Genomic DNA, 26,951 nt, shown 5'->3' with positions numbered 1-26,951 from the left:
CCATGCGGCATTTTCCCAACCTTTCCTGGTGAACATTGATACTTACACTTGCGTGTCCTGAAATTCTGATGTAGTACTATTAACATGTTGTGAAGCCAGAGGAGCTGCTTATGTGGTGATGACACCATTAGTTTTTTGATTTAGAGCTGCTCTTGTCCTTTAAAAAGATGCTTCACAGCTGGGAGATCTTGTTTCTGTGAATCCAGGTGGGAATTCTCAGCATTTTATCTCTGCGTAGTGTGAACAAATACAAAGTATCATGAATAGCATGATACTTTGAGACAGTAAATGAGACAGTAAATCTGTATGTGGTGAATTAGTGATCAGAGAATCCATTGGTTCAGCCAAATTCTGTTGCAAGGTCGAAGATGCTTTGCCATCTGCAGTGACCTGTGAAGCAGTTGGGTTGGTGCATTGAGTATTCAGGACAGAAAACCAAGCACCTTTTCAGTGCACAAAGCTTGCCTGGTCAGGCCTTGCTAGCATGAGAGTTCACACCAGGTAAATCCCAAAATTTCTAGTTTATTACTTACTTCCTTGAAGTTTTTAATTTGTCAGAGTATTCACTTCAGACATTTGCACAAATTTGAGGTTCTTGAAAGTCTTGCTGTGCCAACATTGCCAGGCTGATACAAGTGGGCTTTGAACGTCTTGACGTTAGTAGTGGTTTGAAATGAAGTATTCAAATTAACAACTCCCAGCCTTAAACCAGACTGCTTTAAAATCTTTTATGTTCTGCATGGTGGATGTTCAACATAGAATTTTACTGTGAAATATTTAGAATATCTGTGCTCATTAGGTGCTGGTATCTGAGTGAAAGAATAGGGCTATCTAGCATTGTAAAAATATATACCAGTATCAACACTGGTCAGAAGAAGGAATTCTTTCTTTCAGGGAAAATGTATTCTCTTTCAGTTGTATCTCTTTAAGTTACATTGCATTCAGGTGTTGCTTATTCTACTGCAACTTGAAAGATTTTTGGGGAAAAAACAACATGTGGAAACTCTGAAGAACTGTTGGGAGTAATTGCATACTTCATCAGGGAGGTTAGCATACAGTTGCCTGTAATGACCATAAGCTTTGTTTTTCTCATTCCTACCATTGCCTCTTTATTTGGAATGATCTTGTGCCTTCTCAGCCCTCTAGCCTGGGTTTTGAATAGTGCTTTAAGAAGACTTACAAAAACTGCCATTGCTTTGTAAAATGGAAATGGAGTATACTTGCAGAACCAGTAGGTAGCTGGAGTGTGAGGGATTCTCAAAGTTCCAGGGTTGGGTTTTTTTTTTTTTGAGACCATTACTGACATTGAAATCAATAGCAGTTTAAGGTTGTATGCATTTGTCATCTTACACGTGTTTTTTGCTCCTAAAACAAGACACATGTTGACTTTTCACCTGTGCTTGGAGCCTCTTGCAAGTCGAGATATTGACTCCCATAGAAGCAGCAGCCATTCTCTCCTTGGTACAGTGGACATGGGGAGGGAGCTTGTGCATGGCTGTGCCCCAGGGTGGTGGGGTTGTTGCTTGCAAGGGGGGCAGAGCCTTCTGCTGAGAGTGGGTTAGAGCCAGAATAGAGAAACAATTTTTTTTGTGTGAGGCAAGCAAGTGGTCGCTCTAGGAGAAGCTTTGGAAAATGTCAGCAGTGGCAAGAATGGGGAAGAACCTGATGAGCAAGTAGGTTAGCTCCCAGATGGAGAAGGGTAGCCAGAGGCAAGGAATAATAAGGCCAAGAAGGATAATCATCCTTCCGGTAATGCCTGTACTGAAGAGAGAAGAAGGTTCAGTTATGGCCCTGCTAGCAACACTTTGAAGTGGACCAGAAACTTCTGTAGCCTTTGGACAAAATTAGTGAGAAAAACGGTTGTGAAAGAATTTTTTTTCTTTTTGCTTTTGCTTAAGAACTCATTGCAGAGGGCTGGGGGAAGGGAGAGCAGTCTGTCTTCAAGGAGTGGGACTGAAAAAGCATTTGTGCTGTGTATGGAAAGAGAGACAGGAACCAGGAAGGGAAATGTTTGAAAACTGCAAGTTTGTTTGTAGTCATGGGAGAGCTGGAGGGGAAAGCAAAAATTGCTTGAATATATACACCAGGGTGAACTTGTAGTTGAAGGCAACATGCCATCAATTTAAGTCCTCCTTGAGCTTTTGAAGGGGTTACCATGCTGGTGCTGCTGGGGGTAACTCAAAAATCTCCTGACCCAGAAACCAACTCCCATTAAGAAAGACTGTCCTTCCCTGCAGGCACCTCTTTGTTTCATTTGGTTCACATTTTAGTAGTGAGGGCATTAATAACACCTAATGCATGCTGGCAACATCTTTCTATATTTAAACACTTGCACACTTATTTCCCCTCCCCTAGTTAATAAGAATGCTTGATGTTCACATTCCTCTTTCTGCACAAAGGAAAAACTGAGGCAGCAGAATGCTGGGACTCTTACTTCAAGTACTGTGCAACTACAGACTCCAGTGAAATCAACAGGAGGAATATACAGAGGTTTTTCCAAGTCTGAGCTTTATGTTACCCATCTGTAATTCTTTTGAGAAACATTGGACCTAGAGTAAAAATTTCTGCTTTTTGTCCATCACTGTCTTCTGCATTTCTGCAGCACAGAAGCTAGTTGATCTTCCACTCCTCCCATCATTTATGTTCATGTCTACTTCCTTATAAATTATTGGCACGTTCTCTACTTAATTCTTTGATGACAACAAAAAGAAGCTTGCGTCTTGTTTCAGTAGAAAGCAATTTCCCTGAGGTGAATATCTCATTGCTTTTGCATTGGTGCATTGTCTTAGCTTCTATGTTCCCTTCTTCTTGCTTTGTAAGTTGATTTAAAAATAAAATCATGAAGGGCAGAGACAAAATGTTTTGTTTTGCTACAGGTATTATGTTATCTAAATGATACAGCTGAAAACAGAAGGAGAAGTACTGACTGCTTCTGGGACTTGAAGGGACAGTGCAGAGGATATGTGGCTGCAGAAACCTTTCTTCCACTATTGATGCTGCTGCCTGTAAAACTCTATGAATGACACCAAAACATGTCATTGCTGTATCTGTAAATAGGTCTGCTATGATGTAAAAATCTGCTGTTTCCCAGGTGGGTGTTGCCCATCTCTGCAGCACTGCATGGTAGTGTGACTGCCCCTCTCAAAGGGAAGAAATGGGGTTTCATTGCATGGTCCCACTGAAATGCATATCCAGCATCTGAAAGGTGGGGCCTCTGCCCATCCTGCCTGGAACTATCATGCTTTGCATTCCTCTCAATTAATAAATACTCAGGTGTTTATTAACTTTATTTATTCTTTTGTTTATTTATTGACAGAGGCATTTAAGTGTAAGCAATTACATTCAGTTTCACTGTTAATTTCTTGGAAGCACTCTATTTGCCTAGTTACCTGCAGGGGTTTCTGCTGTTGATGCAAAATTTCAAGATCTTGCTGCTAAAATATTTTAGTATAAAACCAACTGTTGTTAAAAGATTTTTCTGATATGACTTTTTTATTTTCCAGTGGAATTGTGAATTCTGTAGTTACCTTAGGTTGGGAGGAGATTATTTCAACCACTGAAAAACATTGAGACACTTTTATATATTTTAATTTTTTTTTTTATTCAGGAAAAAACAAAAATTGATAAATCCTTTCCATGGAGTAGTATGGTTTGTTTTACCTGAAGTTTTACTGTATGTCAAGATTTACAGGTAATTACAGAAGCTCATTTGAATCCCATGGGGGCACATAATGACAGCGTGAAGGTTACCCTTGTGTGGGCTTCACTGCTTTGTTATGGACACCTTGATGGAGAGTCCTTTGCGAGTGATCCCACTGCACCACGGGTTTCTGTTTACCACCCAGTGGCTGACAAAGAACTGCATTGCAAAATAGATGCTTGCAGAGGCTCAGGTTCACTAGGAAGGCTTGGTAAGTGGTGCCTTATCTTCTCTAGGGTCCTGTGCAGTAGGTTGTAATTGTGGCTGTGGCCCCTCCAGCTTCCCTGGGTGCAGTGTGTTGGGCAGTCAAAGCCCCAGCAGTGCTCCCTTATCTTTCACCCTGAACTGGACTGTACCTCATCTCCCTGCTCCAGCATCCTGAGCTGAGTGTTGGAACTATTCCGAGTGTTGCCACCTGACCTGCATTTGCAGACGTGTTTGATGTTTGGTGCCCAGAGCAGCTGCTGGCTGGGCTGTGCTTCTGGGAGTCACCACAACCCTGAAGAGTATTTGTGGCAGGTGGCATTGGTCCTTTTAAAGTCTGTAATGTGTTGTAAAGTCTGTAATGTGTTGTCTGCGCTGGTACTGTATCCATTTAGTAACCACGTCCATGTCATTAACAGAGACGATAAACAGGATTTATAAGAATGGAAGCTTTTGTAAGCTTATTGAAGGCACAGGATTTCATGAAAAATTGTTTTGTGATATTTTGCTTATACTGCAAAATTCTCACTTGAGGTCATAAAAGTGAGAGTATTGCTCCAAATTTTCCAGTAGCAATATTCCCAACACACCCTGTAACAACAGAAGGCACTAAGCATCCTGCCCATTTTGTTAGAACAGAGCTCTCTAGAGTTCTTGAGAGGCAATTCTTACTATATATATATACAGCATTATGCTAAATGTACTTTGAAATGAAAAGCAGGTATTCCCAAGTCTACTGTTCAAGTACTGTTCTTGCAGAGAAAATCTGTTTTGCTCCTAAATCTTCTGATACTTCAGGATAGCTGTGAAGTTAAAAAATCTTTCCAACAGAACAACAACAGGAGGTTAAAGTAAAGCACAAACAAAAAAACAACACCCAAAAGAAAACCCAACCCCACCACACATGTATTACCCATACCCTCTTCCTCTCCGTCTGTTCCCACTGTATTCAAATTTTATTTTCCCTCTCAAGAAAAGGAAACATATTCTTTCCAGACAAGATGGGTGAGGCTTGCCCTACATTTTTCTTTTAGAGGTATGAACTTCTTTCAGTCTAAATAAATGAAAAAAAAAAAATACTGAGAAAGCAAGTTGTTTCCATGTACTTTAGTTTGCTAGGAAGCTAATGATGTATTTTTTAATGGAGGCAGGAATATGCAGAAAATGGGAGAGACTGCAGAATGTATGTGGCTGTTGCAGAGTCCTTTTTGCAGTGCATTGTGGAAGGTTTCTGGCACCAGTTCTGAACACTGTCTGCGTTTCAGAGTGAGCTTCCTTTCCTAAAGCTCTGCACTGGAAATAATACTCTGGAAAGTATAAATGTACACTGAGGGACACCAGGAGGGGAAGCCTGAGCCCACTTAAGTGTAATGCACAGCATTGATTCCTGCAAGAAGAATTGCTTAATCATAAGCTTTAAAAAAACAAAACAGCTGAGCTTGTTTAAAAGTTTGCTAGTGAAAGCAAACCTGAGTCAGGATGTAGTGCAAGGCTTATAAATGTAACTATGATGTATGGATGCACCAGATTTTTAATCAAAGGAATAATTTTATCCTAAAGAAAGCACCTGGGGGAACAGAAGGAAATTGGAAGAACAGAACACCTTGCTGTCACCCACGTTAATATTTCCTTTACCCATCCTTGCTGCCATACTTCAAACTGCATTTGCAGTGACGTGTGTTTGTGTTCCCAGTCTAGCAACTCTGGGTGTTACAAACAAATGAGATGCCCAGGATGGTTGTTTAAAAAAAGAGTAGTCTGCAGAGGATTTTAAGAGCAGACATTCATAGTGCCAAGAGCCAAAGTGCAGATTGGATGCTCATGAATGCTTTGCATGGAGGGGAGCAGTGCCTTGGCCCTGCTGGGTTTCTTGTTGGTTTTGAGTGACTGGACAGGGGTGCAATATGAAATACAGCTGAATGCAAAATAATTTTGAATAGAATATGATTTTTTTAGCAGTGAGCTCAGATAATGGAGGAAGTTAGTTTACATTTGTTTTGGTTTTTGTCATTTTCGTCGTGGTTTCTGTACAATATGATGTAGCAGCTAAATTCTTGGGTATGGAGCAGCTTTCTACACTGTGCAGCAGTACCTACATTTTAATGCACCAATAGCTATTTCCCCAGCTAGCCTTTCTTATTTTAAAGACTCCAATAAATCAGATATTTTTTTGCTAAGCATTTTGTGTATGTAATTAGCTTTATAACTTCCGTATATTGAGAAAGCCACATTAATAATACTCTAAAGAGCTGGAGCAAAGCAGACAAAATATTTTGTTTTGTCCACAGATTCACTTCCCATCATTGTCATTTGACCCTTGATTTTCTTGCTTTCTAGCACTTTTACCAAAAAACCACAACCAACCAACCAAAAATAATGACAAAAAAACCCCCGAAACAAAACCAACAAAAAGTTCCTGTGTTTTTTGGAGGACAGATGCATCATTTTGTAGAAGTGGCTCTATTTATGATTTTGTGCATTTTGATTTTCCTTAGTATTTAAGAAGGTTCAATACCAACAAAACAAGTAAGTTACCAGAGAAGCTTAGTGTTCTTCTGCAAGAAATCTTGCAAAATGTATAATTTTTTTTTTGGCGTAATGCCAGATGGTCAAGGCTTCATAGGAGCCAGTCAGAGTGTTTGAAAGGCTTGGTGTGAAGTGACACTGATGCTGGAGCTCTTTGGTATGTATGTGGTGAATGCCAAGAGACTGTTGCGGGTGTGAATGGTTTGGACAGTGGTGTTGGCAGGAGAGGGAATTTTGGAGCTCGGGTGGTTGGGGGATGCTTTGTCTTAAGGATCATTGAAATAACTGGGTGCACATGACTGCAGAGTGAACTTCCTTAAGCCACAGAAGAACTGCCTTCCTCTCTGCATTTCTTGCCTTCCAGTAATGATATGTAAGGAGCTGGTTCATGTTACAAGCTTCTACAGTGCATTATGCTGGGAATAACTCCTCTTGTTCTCTAGTAGAAACAGTGGGGATTTACTGCACAGAAATGGCTGCTCAGCAGCAGCTTAGTATTTGGGCAGTATATTTGTGAAGATATTGAAGACCATTTGTGGCCTGGTTATCTGTGGTTTCCTGGTTTATGGTGGCTGTGGCATATGGGCATTTTCCTCCCCCAGAGATAGATAGTATGCATCCATGATTTCTGCAATGGTATCTTTTCCTTGGTCTGTGTGGTTGTAAACCTTGCTTGGTGGAGGGCTTGGAAAACCTACATAACTTAGACTTTTTTCTTCTCCCCCCAGTAGGAAAGGTGAGGAATCTGGGAAGGATCTTTTTATCCTTTGCCAGCCTACAGTGAATGTGTCTATTGAGCCTCCCATCCTCCCCTGTATGTTCAGTGATAGTCCTTGGTGAAATGGAGGAGGCTTCCGTGCCTCTTCGGTTTTGTTTACCTGAGGTGCCGGGTGCTGGCTCTGGGGAGAAGAGCAGCAGTTGCCATCCAGCAGACCGAGGGCTGTTGCTACTGTTGGCCAAAGTGCCCATGGGTTGAATTTGAGGTTATTTTATAGCTGCTGAAGCCAACGTTGAGCCAGTGCTACTGCTGGCATTGCTTTCCCCACCTTGTTTTCCCTGCTGTGCTTTGCATTGCTGCAGAGGCAGCATGTGGGAGCTGCTTACTTGCTGAGCATGTGAAAGCTGACTAAGGAGAGAAGAAATAGCAAAAAGAAAGACCCAGGCTGTACTGAGGGATGCAGGAGAGAGCTTGGGGAGGCCTGGGGACATGAGCTTGCTTAATGTGCTTCTATTGCCAGGGGTCACTGGTCACAGCATCCCTGGGGTAAGTCACACAGGCTGTGGGTCAGCATCAGGTGGGTGGAGAGCTGTGTCCCATCAAGCTCGGGTTGTGTTTTGTGCCTTGCTGATGCTATGCTGTTCTGAGGGGAGTGTGATTCCTAGTCTGGCCTGTCAGGCACCTCTGCCTCCCCTCTGTCTCCTCTGGCTTGGGGCAGCCCTGTTCCTCTACCCCATTCCTACAGCTATCCATGCTGCTGAAGGCTGGACTTCTGCAGGAGGTGGTGGGGCGTGAAGAGATTGCCCCAAGTAAGTCAGCATTAGAATTTTGTTTTGAAGACTGAATAGGTAAATACTGCATTCTTAAGTGTGCCTTGGTTCTCCCTTCTTTCCAAAAGCAGCTGGAAAAAAAATCAGTATTATGAGTTATAAAATAATTTTAGCCTAGATTTTATTTTTTTGAAAATGAAACATTTTCCAATAATAATTTAACTACAGTAAATAATACACTTTTATCAACACAAACAGCAACAGAATAAGCGACAAAAATGTATATAAAGAAACCTCAATGGATGGGTGGCTCAGATCTTGGCAGTGGTTTCTTTTCAGGGGCAGGAAGTACTGTTGTGCTGGGGAATAAAATATATGACCTCTAATTGATTCTGTCCTGCATCTCGTAGCTGAGCAAAACTTCTAGTAATAATATTACACTGAAATTCTCTAATTTATCCCTTCTTTCCTTGTAGTCATGTGCAATATGTTTGAGAATTTTCTTTTAGTTGTTCTCTGATATAAACCAAATCTACTCTGATCTGCTAAAGGAGGGGATCATATAAACTAATAAGCTAGCTGTTGTATAGACATATTTCGTATTATGACACACTTTCACTATTTATGCATCTGTGCCAACTGCCCTGTATCATAGCACAGTGCCTGCTTTATAGCAAAATGACAATTTTCCTCTTTGCACATTTCATGGGTTAGGAATCAAATGTATTTCTGAACTTCATGTAGTTGCTTTGCTTCCCAAGTGCTTCTTGCAAGAATTTCACTAGAATAAAACGTGATGCTCTATGCCAAGTGAAAATGTTGGATTCTGAGGGTGAGCAAGAAAAACAATGCAGATGTGCTATACAGGTCTTGGCAGAAGAATAGGGTTTTTTATAGTATATCTGCCATCATAGCTCGAGCTTGGCAAAACATTCCTGTAGCATATGTGTATGGCTTTTCAGGCAAACAGTAAACAGAGTCTAATGTGGCTTTCAGCACAGACTGAATCTCTCTGGAGTTGGGGACACTTTCGCCTGACTTCAGTGCCATTTGAGCCAGACCAATTATGTGGTTGCACGTTTGTCTTGGCCTTTCAGGATAGTCTCTTTTGGATTTAGTCTGTAATCAAAAGAGAATGTCAGAAACAGAAGTCTCAAATAACCTCCTTTTGCCTGTAAGACTGAAACGAGAGACTTATGTAGGCAGAAATAATCTAAAGCTAAATACAAGGTAATTGCACAAAATGCTTATTATTCCACTGTTTCTGGGCTGCCCTGTGAAAGTTTGAACTGCAAGTTGTAGTCCAAAGACAAACTGTATTTTCCAGAGTTTGGCTGAAATGGTAATGAGTTTTTCTTTTAGAGAATGGAGATCTGTTAAAAATGACAAATTCTGAGTTCTCCCCATGCCCCCCTTTTTTAATCTCTTTTTCCTTTGCCATTTCGGTGTTGTTCTTAGAGCTGCTTCTGCACATCTTCAAAAGGTGGATGAGCATCACCCACTGAACTGATTCTATGCCCTCCCTCATGCTTGCCTTAGCTAACTCATGCTTCATCCATATAATTTAGACTCTTAAGCCTTCTTGGTGCGGGACAAAGCCCCAGAGTCTCTAAGGGATTTGTGTAATTTTCCAAAAAATTCTTTTGCTTTTGCTGGTTAGAGTGTACTAAGGTTTATTTCTGGTCTGAAGCCCCCTTTTATTTTCTTTTTTTGGCTTCAGAAGCAGCTAGGCAGAGAGAGGGAAAGGGGAAGAGCCCTTCTGCCATGTAATGCAAGCAGTGTAACAGGCATGAAGTCTGTACTTCACACCTATCAGAGAAGTGAAAAGTGTTTCTCCTTTAATTGAACTTGCACCAAAATAGGCTGGGTGTTCCAGAATTAAAAGTAGCAAAACTAGCATTGACAGCTTTTGGTTACCTCCTACTTGTGGCACGCCTCTGTACACACTTTTCTCTGGAAATAATAAAATGAATTTTAGGAAATTCACTAGGTACATCAGTAAAATTTCAACTGGATCAACTACGACCTGTAAGTTTTCTGAAGCAGATGGTCCATCTCTGGCAAAGCAGGACTCTAGTTCCTGCTGAAATCTCTGGCTTCTGTGGTAATGTCAGTAATAAGGTGGGGTGGAGGCAGAGATCGCAGGGAGCTTCCACTCTGCATCACCGCATCATCCGTGTGCTGCTCACCTGCAGTTCTGCCAGCAGTGCTGGAGCTGAGCTGGGCGTGCTCTGCACACCCCACCCAGCTCTGCTTCTCTTCACATTTTTCAGGAAGGTACCTATAGCCTCACGTGGTTTTTGATGCTCACAGAAAAGGTGAGCTCAAAATAAAGCTTTGCATCTACATGTCTAATATTTGAGGTCTGAAAATCCTAAAGGAAATGTAACTTTTCTTTTTTTTTTTTTTAACCCTGTTGGATGGTCATGGTGGTGTGAATAAAAATGCAGACACCTTTTCAGTTGTGACCAAGGTCCACATTATGCATCCTGGATATCTCTGTGCAGAGTGATATATGCAGTTGTAATTATTTATGGAACTATTTCTGGTATCTATCATTTGTATAATGACTTAATTGTTTCAGTGGAACATTTGTCTTCTGAACATGTGAGAATGAAAGCTGAAGTACAAATTTTTTTGTTTGTTTGGTGTTTGGAAGAATAGGTGTTTTGAAAACATGACCTTTTTCCTGTGAATCTTGAAGGTGGCTTGTAGCTTATCAAAGGACAAGTGCTTAACTACTAAAAATTTCAAGGAAGTTTTATTTTTATTTTTTTTTTTAAATCAGTTATCCAGAAAAGACTGATGTAAAATTTTAATTTTAAGAAATTTTGTTAGATTTATGAAATGAGGTTATAAATTATCACTTTAAAACATCAGTGTGCTAAATTCAAATTGATTTAATTTAGAAGATATGGCTTGTTCTGAATTATCAGCATAAATGTGTCTGCTTTTACTTTACAGACCAGTGCAGAGAACAGCTTGAGTATGTTCTAGAGGTTTGTAACAAGATTATACTTCTCATAGGAAGCATGAAAAACTCCAGAGTTCCAGAGAATGTGTGTTTTGTTTTCCTTGTTGTTATATTTTAGGAAATTGTTTGGCTATTACAGTATTATGTTTGATCTCATCTGATGCAGATAGTCCAAAAAGAATGTTTTATACAAGCTTTAGAGTTCTAAAAGTTTCTGAGTCCAAGGCAGTTTAAATAGGCTTTTTTTTTTTCCTAAAGCTAAATAAACTTTGAAACAACCATGGTTTCAAGTAATAGAACTAGCTAGGGAACACATTTTTTGTTGTGTGAAAATACGTACGGCGGGGGGGGGCCCCCCAACATTTTAATGAAAAGAATAGCTTTTGTGAAAAATACTTCCTAAAATGCCTGTGGGAGCTATTTCAGAGAGAGGAAGTCTCCATGGAGCAGGGATGCTCAGCTGGGAGGAGAGGAAGGAGGGAGGTCTGGCAGCAAGGTCATACTCTGCAGAGCTTTCCATAAACCTGCAGCTTTTTCAACACAGATGTTGGATGTCTTAATCACTGACACTGAAGCCTCTTCTAGAAAAGCTTTGGATCAAAGAAAAGCTTTGAGTAAACTGACATTTTTACTTCAAGTTTGGTTTGCACAACGCTGGCATTTAAGAAAGCTTTCTCCTAAGGGTGAGGATGATTCCCAGTATCTCTAAGCTGGCTAAGATATTTCTCTTTTTTCAAATGGCAAAATGTAACTTTATTGCTAAATTTTGCATTTTACTTTGTCTTTCTTGATGAAAGGGAACTGCATTCCTAGTGTAAAAACCTGCAACCTGTGTAGAAGAACATAGTGAAATGACATCAACCTTTTACAAAATCAGAAGAGTAGAAGATGTGTGAGTCATCCAACGAAATAAAATGTTATTAGGGCTAAGTTTTACTGTATGATGCAAACCTCCTGATGAAGTCCACGCATGTGCATTTGGAACAGAAGTTTGGCCTAGCTGAGGGTGTTGCTGTGAGTCAGTGTCTGATTTCCAACAGCTGGAAGAGTGCAATCCCTCCCTGTGTGCGCTGTGTTTGTGTCTCCCCACCTACCTTATAGTAATGGGATTTATTACATCTACTCATATAAACAGTCTGGTTCTTAAATTGAAGCCTACATGAATAGGTTTCTTGCATCTCCCTTTTCTTCATCACTAATGCATGAAAATACAGCAAAACTTTGATTCCCCCCCTTTAGTTTTGAAGGAGTTGGGGTCTGTGTATTGCACATGCTGCCTGTTTGGAGGACAGCAAAGGCCCTGGCTGCCTTTACTGGTGTGTTTCAGCTGGTGGATCTTGCTCTGTGTCTTAACCAATGGAAGTTCATGACCTCTCTGTATCTGATCAGCTCACTATATATAGACCAGGATCTTCCCTGGGAATTCTCCTAGCAGCCTGTCTGGTGCAGCTGTGGAGCAGCTCTGTGCCCAGGTGTAGGTAGTGTGTGTAACCAATTAGTGTGTGCAGTTGTTTGTCCCACTGTTGTGTGCTGGGGCTTTAATCTGTACATGACCATGAGTTACATTTCTCTAGGAAAAAGCCTGTAAAAGCAGCTGTAAGACTCTCTGCCAAGCTGAGGAATTCTCCTTTAGAAAGCAAGGCCCCCTGTTCCTGGAAACTAAAAATGATTTTGTTTAACGGAATATTTTCAATTGTGTAAGCATGCATAATTATTCTTCTGAATCAAAATAGAGTACACAGAATACAAGAGCAATCTGAGAACCCATATGCAAAGACTTTTAGGTAGACTTCTTCAAGAACAATATTCTTGGCTTTAAGAACTGGAGTGCAGGTTTCATATACAAGAGTGTGTGTGTATATATATATATGTACACACACAATGTTGTTACTTGGATGCTTGCAAGATTCTATCAGTCCAGACATCTCGATATTTTAAAAAAGTATGAGGGATTTATAAAAAATATTTTTCTTTCAGTTATTGAAACTTTTGTTGTATTTTTAACAGTGCAGTTGCTATTAATATAGAAGAGAAGAGATCAAACAAAGTCCTGTTGGTTGCTAGGGGAAAACTTGCAAAGTTTAATTAATTTATTTGAAGTGTTTTGCAAAAATACATGGATGGAGCCTTGTGGCTAGATAAAATGGCTGAAAACTTTGGTTGGCTTGATGCAGTCCTGGCTGGGGAGATGTCAGTGTTCGCTATCTGATCCATATGCTAAACCAGTCAAAAAAAGATGCCGTATTTTAGTCTCTTTCTATTCACCAAGGTCTTTTCTTTTTGCTCTACTGCGTTACAGAACAACATGCAGATTTTTCTCTGTAGTGAAGTTTAAGACACTGTCTCCATGTACCTACCTACAGCCTTGGTTTTGCACTGATCATTCAAAGCTAACGAGCTACTAGAGCCTTCTTCTATCTGCATTTTGGTGGGAAATCCATTGGAGAGATCCCAGGTGCATAATATAAACAGGTTTTCTGAAAGAAAAGTCATGCAATTTCTAAGAACCTGTGCGTTTTTGGTTTTTTTCTCTCTATCTCATTAGACAGGGTTTGTTGCTTCTTCTTCTTAGTCTCAAGCATACTGTATGTGTTTTACAGGAGTTAATTACAGAAAATAGAAGTTGCAGTATTTTTGAAAATTCTACTTTACTGTGAACAGATGAGCTGCACCTAAATGAATCATATGTTTTTTCTATTTTTTTTTATTTTCTAATCAATCCTGTGTGAAACTTATTCTTGCCATTAGTTATGAATAATTCTTAGATTCTGTGTATGTGTACAATATAATTAAGCTGTTACATTGAAAACATTTTCAATAAGGCTCTGAAAGCATGTAAAGAACTAGAAACTGGAGGTTTCAAACTCAGGTTTGACTAAGTAAAGGATACTCTCTAATTTGTCTAGCAGAAGAGAAGAAAGATAATTACTTGGGTTTTACCAGGCTTGAAGGTATAATTCTAGGGGGAATATTATGGTGTGCTTGAGTATATTTCTAACATTGTTCCTGTGCATGTAATTGTAGTAATTTCTCTGTACCTTCTGCCAAAATTGTCTTTGTTACAAAGATGGGATTTTCTAATTTAGACCACAGTAAAACTTATGACTAAAAACACCACTGTCATATCATTCTTATATTAATCAAAACTTCTGGAGATGCAAATTGAAGTGCTCTGAGCTCAAAAAATTAAATGGGTTTTGCAATTTTATATGTGATATACTCACAACTCAGCTGAAGAGACTTGAAGGTTTACCTCTTGTTCGAAATAGGGCTTGGCATTGCTTCACTGATTTTAATAGTTATTTTTTATTGCTTTCTTTTCTGGTCAAGAAGACTAGCTGGTTTTGCTTCTCTCTTAATAAAGTCTTCTGCTTGAATTTTGACGAGTGCAGACATGCTGTTAAGAGATTTAAACGATTTTGAAAGACGTGTAATGGGTTAGAGTTCAATGCACTGCTGTTAGCTGCTCCCTATCGCTGGAGGTGACAAGGGAGAAGATAACTAAGGAAGTAAAAGGAGGTTTTTAGTGCTGATCGCCATCTTCCTGCATTAGTGGATTCATTCTCAGGGCTTAATGTGGCAAGCTTTGCTTATGTTGATAGGTGCTAATGCAGTTAGGTCTGTGACAGGGTTGCAGTATCTGGTTGGAAGGAGTACTGCTGTGGTAAATAGAAGGGGCACGCTCTTAGATAAGTTTTTTCCAATAGCTGTCATCTGTGTTTAACCTCTTGGAATGCTCTCTATTTTCTTCTGCTGGCCAGGTATGGAAGTGGGGGTGAGTCATAAGCAAATGTAGATGATGGAGGAGAAGAGTGGGTTTTGAGAAGCCAGAGGAAGAGGGGAGGTTGTGGTGCACCTGGCAGCTGTAGCTGGCAGGTGATTTTTTGTATTTATACCAAATTCTGGAACTGGAAATGAGACTGAGGGAGGAGTTTGAAAATGAAAAGAGTCCTCATTAAGTCATGAGTAAGGTGAGGGTTCAGGGCAAGAAGTTTTCCTTCATTAGGCTTTTCCTGTTATGGGCTCTGTTGACTACTCAGTAGTGTGGCAGCAGGATTCTGATGATACTGGGGCTAGCCTTATGCTTAGACCTGATCTTAGGTATTTATTTGGAAAAGAGGATTACTGCAGATTTGTGAGGAGGAATTGTTACTGGTGATCTCTGAACAAAACATGGATGTAAATGAAAATGGCAGGAAGGATAAAGTGTGGAGTTGGTAGCAGTTAGCATTAGCCCTGCCTGGTGAGGTCTCCAGCCAGATATGGTGCTCATTGCTTTTCATCTTAAACATGGTAATACCCTACAGCATGGTCAGTCAGTAGTACTACAGCCATGGTAAACCTTAGGGTCAATTAAAAGAAAAAGTATTTATCTTTAGAAGTAATGAACACAGTTGAAAACAAAACTAATCCTTGAGACTCCTGTTATAGCAGTTTAGTTTTAAGGTACATTTACGCTAGCATGAAATGCTGCATTGCAGTTTCTGCCCTGGGTTAGGAGCAGTCAGAACCTTGAATTCAAAGAGAATGGCAGATCTGTTTTATTTAACCTTATAAAATAAGCATGATTATAGTAGTTGAATTTATATAGTGATTGTTCTTGAAGTTTCAGAAAAGTGTTAGGCATGTTTAGAAAAGAGTGACTACATACTTAAATCAGTGCCACTAGAAGGAATTGAAATTACACTCCTTCAGAAAAGATTGAGCAATTTGGAAAAGTAATAGCTAAATATTATTGCTACAAATTGTTCCCTGGAGATGAAAATAAGGCCTGCTTTGGTTGAAGTATCTTGAAAAGTATTTAAGAGATAAATTAACATGATACCATGATTATTTCCACATTGCTTTTGCAGATGCTTACTGGAAACAAGTTTTCCTTGGTGGGTTTGACCTGGAGGTACCTGCTTGTGTGTCCAGGAGTTTGTTAAACACAGATACTGTTCCATGGGTGTCCTTTAGAGGGGAGGTGGTGGAGTGGTGGTGTGTGGAAGTTCTGGCTTCGTGTCAGCCTACTTAGGAAATGTAGAAAGCTTTGATCATGAGCTACAATGTGCACAGAGGAGAGGAGGGCAAAGAAGGGGAATATAGTTAAAGTCTTGGGAGCAGTTTTATAGAGCACAGTGGAAACTCCTGAACCCTTCAGTCCCCCATTCACTATTAGCAGGGTTTTCCTACATGCAAATCAGTAGAAATGCTCCATATATCTATTCTGGTGTTGATCTGTTGGTGTTTTTCAGCATATGTTAGTTTGCCACTTTATTTGTTCCATTTGCCAGCTTGGTCCAACAGCCATAGGTGCTCCTCCTCTAAAGCAGACAGGGAGTTGCTGTGTAGGCAGCAGGCAGAGGCCAAGCACCTTGCTGCCTGTGTGTGCTGTGGTGCAGGGAGTGTGGGGGATCTCCTCCCACATACACCCCGCTTACAGCAACTGCAGAGGGGGCAGGGAGATCTTACAGGTACCGCTGTGCATGGCTGACAGGGTGGCAGGGGAGACTAAAGCACCTGACATTCTAAAATTGTAAATCCTATCAAAAACATACGATATCATAGCTGACCTAAATTGTGATAAATTTTTCTGTGATTCGTGTAACTTGTGCATTCCTTCCACATGGTTCAGCAAAGCTGTTTATATTGCAAAGTCTTACTTACCAAGCCTTGAATTTGTAGTTCCCTGAAGAATAACATAGCCATGAGGACAGAGAGTGGTATTTCATATTTAGTCTTAACTTTATAGTTACGGTGTGTTAGAATTGTGAGGCAGTGTATGTAATCATGATTTTCCAACTCTCTGTGTATTAATCATTGTTTAGAGTTCACATACTACACAATTAATTGGCTGTGCCCATTTGGGAACATAATCAGAACTGGTTGTTTCTATCTTTCATGGTACTTGAGATTGATGGCCCCCAAATATAAATCTTATTTCAAGTACATTTCTGAAATAAATTAGGCTTTTCCTCTTAAGCTGGATGTCACTTGAGTAGACAACTCTACCCTCTTAAATCTCCCCTTGAAACATTTTACCAGACTCACTTTTTTTTAATCAGCAGGTTTTGTTTAATCACCATCTGTCAGGGGTACATGTGTTGGTCTACTACATACAGTTCTGTATGTACAGACATATATATGTGATGGTTATTCCAGTAAAAGCCATCATTCTGGTCTAAGTCTAGTAATGTATTTGAAGAGCTATTGTGGTGACTGAAAAAAACAATGAACTGCTTAAATCCAAGCAATGCTGCAATGATGGGTGGAGGTAAATAAACTCTTGGAAGAAACAGAAAGCACTTCTTTCATCAGGTTCACGTATGGTTCAGTTGTCAAGCTGCAATCCTAAGATGTTCTGCATTTCTTTGGCGTTGCTGCCCAAATTCTAGATCCCCGCATGCAAGATTGTGCACCATTATAACCAGTACATTTCACTGCATATTCATGAGTTACGGATTTGATTACTGTAATTCATATCTGTCATCTAGAGTTAATACTAATAATTACAAATTGTAATCAAGAAACAATTCTGTTGCATTATTGGTTGTATTTAGATGCAGATTATGATGTTAGATCTGTGTTACAGCAAAATAATCTGAAAAGGGCACATTTGTCTTGACTCACTTGTGGATTTACCATAGTTGGAGTTTGTGGCAGTGCTTCAGTAGATGTCTTGGGTTTTCTTTACATGGGATTGAAATAAATCCCATGTAAAAGCTTTATTTTGCAGTTTGGGCAGGACAGTGTTATTTGGTGCTCACAGCATGGATGTAATAGAGTTTAGAGATGCAGTGTCATTCCACTCAGTATGTTTTTCTCAAATATTTAACTTCTTCCCCTTAGCAAAGAGAACATAGTTGTTCACAGCGTAAACTATCAGTAGTCGTGGTGAAAAGCATGTTAATCTTTCATAGCCAAATGTAAAGCTTTATTCTTCATTTAATAATTCTCAAATTTGGTTGCCACATGCATTCTAGTGGCAGCATAAAGTAACTTTTCCTTTTTTGTGGGTGCCTGACTTGGTGCTAGTATCAGAGTCCAGGTGCTGGCCTGGACCTGCCCTTTGGTGGTGGCACCTCCTAGTGGTTAGAGAGCTGTGTGCTGTGACGAAATGTCATAAAGTCATTAGTTATGACAACAAGCAATGTTCTCAGTGCAATATTTTTGGAATAGGCTGTCAGGAGACGTGAAATGTAGCCAGAACCCCAGGACCTGGGGGTGTTGATCAGCATCTGGGCTGACCATGAGCCAGTGTGTGCCCAGGTGGCCAAGAAGGCCAGTGACATCCTGGCCTGTATCAGCAATAGTGTGGCCGGGGCAGTGGTTGTTCCCCTGTACTCGGCACTGGGGAGGCCACACCTTGAGTCCTGTGTCCAGCTTTGGGCCCCTAACTACAAGAAAGACACTGAGGTGCTGGAGCGTGTCCAGAGAAGGGAAACAGAGCTGATGAAGGGTCTGGAGCACAAGTCTTAGGAGGAGTAGCTGAGGGAGCTGGGATTGTTTAGCCTGCAGAAAAGGAGGCTCAGAGGAGCCCTTATTGCTCTCTACAACTACCTAAAGGAGGTTGTAGCAAAGTGTGGGCCTGTCTTTTCTCCCGGGTAACAAGTGATGGGATGAGAAGAAATGTCCTCAAATTGCACTAGGGGAGCTTTAAATTGGATCTTAGGAAAGGTTTCTTCATAGAAGGGGTTATCAAGCGTGAAAACAGGCTGCCCAGAGGAGTGATTGAGTCACCATCCCTGGAGGCATTTAAAAGATGTGTAGATGTATCACTTAGGGACATGGTTTTGTGTTGAACTTGGCAGTGCTGGGTTAACAGTTGGGCCTGATGATCTCAGAGGTTTTTTCCCACCTAAGCAATTCTATGATTCTATGCCTAGCCCTGCCCTAGAGGAGTCCCATGCAGTGCCACAGGCTGGGGCTGGGGACAGTGAGTGGGCAGGAGCCAGCCCTGTACACTGGCACCAGACAGTGTCAGCAGGGCATATCCAGGAGACAAAGGAAGGGATCATCCACCACTGCTCAGCATGGTCCATGTCCAATTCTGGGATGTCCTGAGGTCCCTTCTAATCAGAATTATTCCTTGACATTAAGTTATTGGGGCATACTGAGATTCTATTCTATTTAATATTAATGAAATTATGCAGTACATAGGAAAATTGATTTAAAGTAATTAGTGATACGATTTCGCATGGATTTGTGTAGATTGTTTCTAGGTAAAGTGGATGAGTTAAAAAAAGAAATAAAAATTCCAGGCTTTTACGATGCGTGGGGGTAATGCATTAATAGAAAGCACTTAACATATCCTTGTGGGGTAGGAAAACAGGAAGTTTAGCACTACTGTAGATCTCAGACTACTTTTCTTGCAGATTAAGGAAATTACCATTTTTTTTCAGAAAAGCAAGGATTTCATCTATATATTCGAAAGTTTATACAAACTGCGAAGTGTCTAACAGCCAAATTTACCATTTTTAATGGCAACCTTTTGCCACTTAAAGCAAGATTCAGTAGTTCCTTGATGCTTCTTTTTGTACTCCAGTAGTAATGCAACACAACTCAATATGTAGTAATGTTCCAGCAGTTTACTGACCATATCATTTCGATTTAGTGGGTTTTAGGAGGCATTTAATTGCTGAAGTAGATGACTGTTTGGGTCATGTTTTTGGCTATCAGACTTCTATGCTGAGGACTGACACTGATAGTGTAATGTGATCAATTTTTAAGTGAATCTTTGTTGAAACTGGACATACAGGATGCATGCAAAGCCCAACAATACTTTTTTTTTTCCTTCATAAACACCCTTTCCAACATTTCAGTGTGTCAGGAAGAGTGATATTTGCCATATGTTCAGATTTTGTCTTGGATGGATTTCTGATAAGCTAAAGCCCTCTTAGCAAGGCTGGGAAAGCATTGATGAGTGTAAAAGTAGAACAAGATGCTTCAGTGATTAGGCTTGTATGTTTTTCTTTTTTTCATAACTGGTTCATATCAGATGAAGTTGAAGACATTATGTATACTCTTGAATGTTTGAAAAAATTGAATCCTAGACCAAGCCCTCCTTTATGGTATGATGTGTAACCTTCCTGGGTGTGTATTCGTCTTTCTCAGTAGTACAGAATAGCAAGAAATTAGCTTTAGTGTGGTGCATCTTCAGAACGAAGAGCAGTTTTACAGGTTAAGGATCAAAAAGATGAAAGGGTTATTTTCTGCTGTACAGTGCTCAACTATTTTCTGTTGTAGTCTGTAGCCCTGGTTTTCTTGACTTCATTGGATACAGGGCAGGTATATGTGAATGTGCTCTAAAATCCACATGAGGGGAGTGATTGCAGGCGCAGTGAAGTAGAAATGAAAAAGGTAACTGTCCCTTCAACTCATCACCTGGTAACTTAAGAGTTGCTACAGGTATCAGTTGCTTTCTGAGCCTTACTGGGGCACTTTCATTAATGTTAAGTATTCTTCTGGCTTGTGCCCTTGCCGAGACAGTGAATGCACTTACGTTGTACCATTAGTGCCAACTGTCTGTGCTGCAGCATCAACGTACTTTAGAGAGCAGTCGGCTTTGAAGCTGGTTTTCCCATTGGTGCTCTTGTGTGTTATGCAGCAGATCTTTGTGCCTGAAGTTCAAGGAGACAGATGATGGGATGGAGATGCAATTTAAACCTAGGGACTTGTTCTTGCTGGCTTCTCAGGCTGTGGAATGTAACTGGAATCCAGCTGACGTTGCAAGCATTCATGGCTGTCTTTTGGCACCTGAACTGCTTGTTTGGATGGTTCCTACCAGCAGCACAGAGCTAGACAGGGAAATGAATGAATTCACTGGCAAATTTTCAGATATATTAGTTTTTTATTAACCATATTTTCCTTTCAGACTGTGTTAACACGCCCAAGTGCCATATGCTGCTGAACAGACAAGTCCAGTACACACCCCAGTCTGGTGATTTAGTTGGTTTTTATCTGCCTGTATTCTTGCCACAAAGGCTTTATCTATTCTCAAAAAACTCAATCCAGTGAAGACAGCCACACACATGGCCTTGCAGTCTTGAATTCCAGATGGTTTTAAGCAAAGACTAATAATATATATTTATTTATCTCTTCATTTGTACGTGAGAAGTTATATTGACATGCTTGGATATGCCTCTGCTCTGTCCTTTGTCCTGGTGGCGAGTTTGTTTTCCTTTGAGAGTTACACTGATATACCTGTGCACAACTGTCCAGCTGATAGTGGTTTTTAAAAATCACGTAAGCATCTGTGTTAAAGCAAAAAGCTGTAAATTATATCTAAATTTAAATAATTCTAGTTCTAGAAACAGGGTCTTGATAGGCATGGAGAGGCTCTGGGAGCTCAGCTTGGCAAAGCCAATCCATTTCCCAAGAATGCTGTGTGGTAAAAAATACATTTCCTATTCAAGCCAGAACAGATTAGAAAATAAAGGAGTGTGGGGGAAAAATACCTGTTTTACTTGATTTCCAGATGTGTGACAAACTGTAGCGGCAACTGGTTTGCACCCAGCTGAAGGGAAACACAGTTGGGAAATGTGGGCAAAGTGAAGAAGTACAAAGACCTCTTGGAGAGAGCTTGGTGTCCTCTCCCAGTAGTGTTCTCTGCATGGGCTCCAAACAGCACACAAGAAATTACACACACACACGCACACACACACACGTTCCTCTGCCATCCCAGCTCCAGCTACTTAATTGTAGCCATGCAGATAATTGTAATTTTTCTGATGCTTCAGGACATCCTGCTGGTGACAGGTGAGATTAAATCGCAGTAGTGGGCACAATTAGTTAACACTGAACATTGTTCATCAGGCTTATAGGAGCCTGATTTTCTGCTTTCTGTTAAATAGATTGCTACTTCTCAGAGGTTTGTGGTGCTCTCTTCTTGTGAGACAGGGAAAAAGTATTTCAAAGAATAGTCTTATTTAATGTAATTTTTAATGTTAAATATTGCAATATATTTTAGGAAAGGGTACATTTGTGAAAACCAAACCACCTATTTAGATGTAAAGGAATAAGAAATCTTCCTATGCCATTAATAAGAACACATTGCTGTTTCCATTCTGATTTCTAGATATTGTTTTCCACATATGGTCCTTGTTTCCATTATGTGGGAACATGAAATTGTTAGCTACAGAACACTGAATGATATTACTTAAACTAATGGTTTTCTCAGTTTTTCCTTTGTGCTTTTTAGAAGTCATTTTATGTAATAAACAGAATGTGAATGGCTGCAGTCTTGCTGCCCTTTTAATGTGCTCTTGCTTCCAGTCTCAGTGCTGGTGTTCACTTAGCAAATATTTATCTCTCATTGCTGAGGACTTTGGAGCAGAAAATGTGGTGCTCATGAGCTTAAATTATGAGTACCTTTATAATCATCATCAAGTTGAATAGTTAAATGGGTGTAGACAGGAAACAGGAGATCTGACTTGCTTAGACTTGAGCTGAGTGATGCAATATTTAAATGGAGATATTATAAATTAGGCTTAGTGTTACTTCTATCCTTGTCAATGAAGTGAACTTGCTGGTTCTTCTGCATGAACTAGTGGCAAAGGCATCTATACAGCTTTTTCAAAATAATTGCACTTTGCTAACTTAATACACTGGTGGAGCAGTGTAGCTAATGAGTTCTCTATCACCACTTGTTTTTCTGTCTAAATGCATTGCAGATTTGGAGAGTGCAGTACCCTTTTACACAGTCATAACAGTGAGAGAATATAAATGTAGCTTTGTTTTATTGACAAAATATGAAAATCTGATTCTAATATGCAAATTCAAATTTTGAAACAACAGCATCATGCCTGACTAAACCATAACTTTGAAGCAGGTTTCTTGAAAAACTTGTGAGAGATTTTTAAAGTTTTGCTTAATTTTTTTTTTTTTACAGAAACTGACTTTTGTAGATTTTATATACTTAGCATTTTTTTCTGTTTAATAACTAGAAGACATTTTCTTTTTAGCTTATATAAGCACCCTGTTGCACATGCCCTGAGCAGATCTCTGTGGGTAGGTGTTGGTGGCAGTCCCTCATTTTTGACATCTCACTTGAGAGCCCTGTACTGCCACCCAGACAGGATGATCCCAAAGGTGTTCAGGTGTCGTGAAGGAGTGATTGGACCACTTTGCCCCACAGACAAGGTTGAGTCAACTCCAGTAAATTCTGGAAATAGCCAGTTTCCACTTTAGGAACTGGTCTAAGCCAAAACAGTATGTTTGACTGCTTCAGAAAATGTTTGAAGACTGTATTACTGATATTGTGTAGGGAATTGTGAATATCTGTTTACTGGCTGAGATTGAGAAACACAATTTGACCAAGCTGTGAATACAGATGTACTTGTAACATCCATGTAGGAGTACCTGAATTACAATCAAGTCTGGTTCGGTTTATTTCGTATTTAGCAAACAGTGCATATGAGCTTACTTTAGTACAACATTATGTTCACTTTAGACAGATCACTGAGTAGGAATTTAAATGTGAACATTTATGCAGTTTGGTTTTTTCATGTTGTTTGGTTGACTATTATATAGAATAATTGCTAAAACTTGGAACCATAAATCACTGTGGATTTTCATAACTTGGTAAACTCACTAGCTTCAATGTTGTTTTCTTTATTTTCTTTCTCTCTTTTTTTCCCTCCCAGTATGGTGTAACTAATCTCTATACAATGCAAGTACTCCCTTCCCTCCTAGACCTCACTTCCCTCCCAATCCTGCCCCACCAAATCCTTGATTTATGCAAAACCTTTAATAGAGTAAAAGGGCCTCAAGAGAAGACTGTTCTGATGTTTGGAGAGGGCTTTAATGAAAAGTTGCATTGTTATTTCATATTTACTTACCAAATCCCGCCAGAGTAAATTCTTGCCAAACTAGTTTTATATATTTCTTGTCTGGTCTTGCTCACGTATTGTTTTGTATCAGGACCTTGTCTGACAGGAAAAACGACCAGAGCAGTTCAGGCTATGGCAGTACTAATAGGTGATGCAGTAAAAATGAAGTCTATCTAAAACTTCTTATGCAATATTGAGAAACCTTTAAAGGAAGTAATTAGCAGAAGTGATGCAGCTTATATATCAAAGCTATTTTTAAGTAGATTGTGCATGCTGAAATAGCACAATAGTGATTTAGAAATGGGTGTTTCTGCTATTGATTCTGTAATCCTGAATGATTTTTTACATTTGCCTTGGAGGTAAGAAATAGTTGTGGTAGGAAGCAAAAAACAAGGATACATGGATATTGAAGTTGTAGTTTCAGTTTGGGTGCTGTTTGTTTTGATGGATGTAGTCAGGTCACTGAGCCAGTATTGCAGTTATCTGTTTTTAATGTTTCCATTCTTCAGTAAGAAGATTAAGTGTTGCAAACAAAAACGGTGAATTGGGTGATGTATGAGGGATCAGGCTCTTAAAGCCCAAACTAGGTTTTCCAGCTATGATTTTGCAGTGAAAGCTAGCTTATGGTTCAATTGTAGCTTGGCTTTGAGATGGAGAATCTCAGCAGAGGAAACCTGAATCAAGTCCTTTAGGAGTGCAAGGTGCTTCACAGTCTGTTTTGTTGTGTCTTCTAAGTCTTGGTTTTTGCAAATGTATTTCAGTCTTTTGTGTAGATATGAGAGGCAGAGATTTTTTTAATGGGCTGGAGGATGAGGAAGGATTTTCTTTCCTTTAATTTGAGAGCGGAGTTTACAAAGGCATCCCTTCAGTGGACTGCCCTTTGAAGATGTTAAGGAATGTTGAAAGATTTCTGGTGTACACAGGTGACTTTGTCCAGCCCTTTCTGTCTTATTGGAGTATTCAAACTTACAAGTTTATCCTAGTATTTGTATTATGTACCTTTTTTACAGAGCAGGTTTGTGTATTAGATAGCTACATAGGCACCTCTGTATGCATGACAATGTGAATAATGTAATACCATTTTAAATTATTCCTGAATCTTTACTTTTAAAAAATGGATGCTGAGTTATCTCCAGTAGTATGCTAACAACAGTAAGTCTGTTTAAGGAAAACCCACATACTAGAAATCCAGTTAATCGTATAGTAAGTGCTTGCTTAGAAGAAACTGAAAGTAATGATATTTAGTACTTACAGAAATCAGAGAAAAAAGTCTGTAATTTAATTTTTGAAATGACTGGCCTAATGACTGTAAAATGTAATTCTGAAATTTGTTCATCTGACGATGACGACTTGTGGCAGGATTTCAAGAGGATGTACTTACACAAACAATGAAGTAAATTTCATAGTTATCAGATTTCTCCAAATTATTTAACCTATGCATATATATCATGTGCAAATACATAGAGTTCTAGGATATTAAAACCAAGATTAGTATTTCTTGATATTCTTTTGTGCAACATGTTCTGTCAGGATTTAAACACACATATATGGATTTAGAGGAATTCTCATTGTCTTCTTTCTTGTCCTCTTCCATCTTTAAGAAATCAAAATATTTTCAAGCCTTTTAGGGTGGAGGTTATTTATTTATTTATAACTTCTATTTTAAGTGTGGGTGGGTTTTTGTTAGGTTCAGGTTTGGCTTTATTTTTATTATTTTTGTTTGTTTGCTTTGTCACTTCTAGACACCATACCTGAAGAGGCTGATGCTAATTGCTATTCTTAGGAAGTCAGGAACTCTGCAAGTTGGTGCAAGTTTGATGGTCCTCTGAGTAGAAACTTTGTGCAGCCATGCCTTCTCAGAGAAAAGCAAGGAAGCTCTTTTACTGTAAGACATTGAACAACAGCCCGGGGCCTTGAGGGGTGTATTTGAGAAGCAGGATTATGTATCATAGTCAGGTTGTGTATTTACAGAGCAACTTTCCCCCATTAGGAAACATATCCTTTAAGAATAGCACATCGAGGATTAACCAGCACTTGGGTCATGTAGTCATACACTGGAGACACTTTGTGGACACAACCTTATTCCCTATGGCTTCCTTTGCTGTCAAAAGTAATAATAAAGACTATAAAGCCAGTGTTCCCAATTACTGGTAGACACATGTATGAACACAAAGCCCCACACACACATTTATATGCATATATGTGTGTGTAAACGTGCGTGTATGTATCATTTTTTATTTTAAACGTGGGAAGTGTTCTTAGTATAAAATTTAGATATTCCATTTACCAGCTCTACCAAAGGACAGGTAGAAAGTCTTTTGATGGTGTTTAAATATTGGTTTGTGCCTTTTATAGCTGTTCGGTAAAAAGGTCACACGTTTTACAGCTGCATGTAACCTTTTTTGCCTGTTGACCACTGTCTGAGAGACTTCATTTCGAGGACAATATATTTTCCTTTTATTGAGGGAATATTGGGAATGTAATGTGCAGTAATATTGGGAATGTGTCACAGTCCTAGATGTCAATAATGGGATTGTGGCTCATGCAGATCTAACAGAAGAGGGAAGACTATGTATACAGTATGAGGCAATTTAAGAAAGAACTTTGGCTTTACACCTCAATTTACATTTATTTACAGAAGTATGACCTAAATAAATGTTTGATGTCAGGCATTTGTAGGACTGCGATGCTAACTGTGGTGGAATAACATTTTCCTGTTGGCATATGATATCTGATACTATTTTCTTCTGCTTTTATGCAGGATCCAAACTATTGGATACAAGTCCATCGACTGGAGCACGGGGATGGTGGGATCCTAGACCTCGATGACATTCTTTGTGATGTAGCTGATGACAAAGACCGTGTAAGTACAAATGGCTACGAGGGCAGCATGGCACAAACTGCACATCAGCCTATCAGTGTTGTCTGTTCCCTGCATGTGTCCCAAAGTGGGAGTCAACACAGAGATTTTAGACATTTTTTATGTAGTTGCCTTACAGATGTGAGAAATCTGTTACTGTCATGGGTTTTTTAAAATTGAAATAATGGGTTTTCCATCCTTTCTGGTTCTTTAACAATTCAAATAGGAAAAGGAGACTGCAAGGACAAAAAATCTCATACAGTGGAACAATGATGCAAGAAAAAAACCCCTGTAAATTGATGTTGCAGCTATGTGTTACCAGTTGAATATGTGCAAAACCAGTGCTGGTTTTAAACTGTTGAGTGTTGGGGTTTTTTTCAAAAATCA

The 26,951-nt window shown here is 39.6% G+C and overlaps 1 protein-coding gene across 11 annotated transcripts in view; it reads left to right on the top strand.

Annotated features, from left to right (window-relative positions):
• Positions 1-7,622: 7,622 nt before the first annotated feature.
• PARD3 (par-3 family cell polarity regulator) overlaps positions 7,623-26,951 on the top strand; it is a 420,254-nt gene continuing 400,925 nt past the window's right edge. For all 11 annotated transcript variants that reach the window (XM_042044372.1, XM_042044371.1, XM_042044370.1 and 8 more), the window contains exons 1-2: positions 7,623-7,694; positions 26,466-26,567. In XM_042044372.1, the coding sequence (XP_041900306.1) occupies positions 7,638-7,694; positions 26,466-26,567 (159 nt within the window). In that variant the 5' untranslated portion in view covers positions 7,623-7,637. The remainder of the gene's footprint in view (positions 7,695-26,465; positions 26,568-26,951) is intronic.

Source organism: Corvus kubaryi, unplaced genomic scaffold (assembly GCF_017639235.1).
Source record: "Corvus kubaryi isolate FWS band 111438036 unplaced genomic scaffold, C.kubaryi_AGA036_p1.0 37398, whole genome shotgun sequence".
Lineage (NCBI taxonomy): Eukaryota > Metazoa > Chordata > Aves > Passeriformes > Corvidae > Corvus > Corvus kubaryi.
The sequence above is the reverse complement of the archived record's forward strand: the minus strand, read 5'-3'. Positions and strand labels throughout refer to the sequence as shown.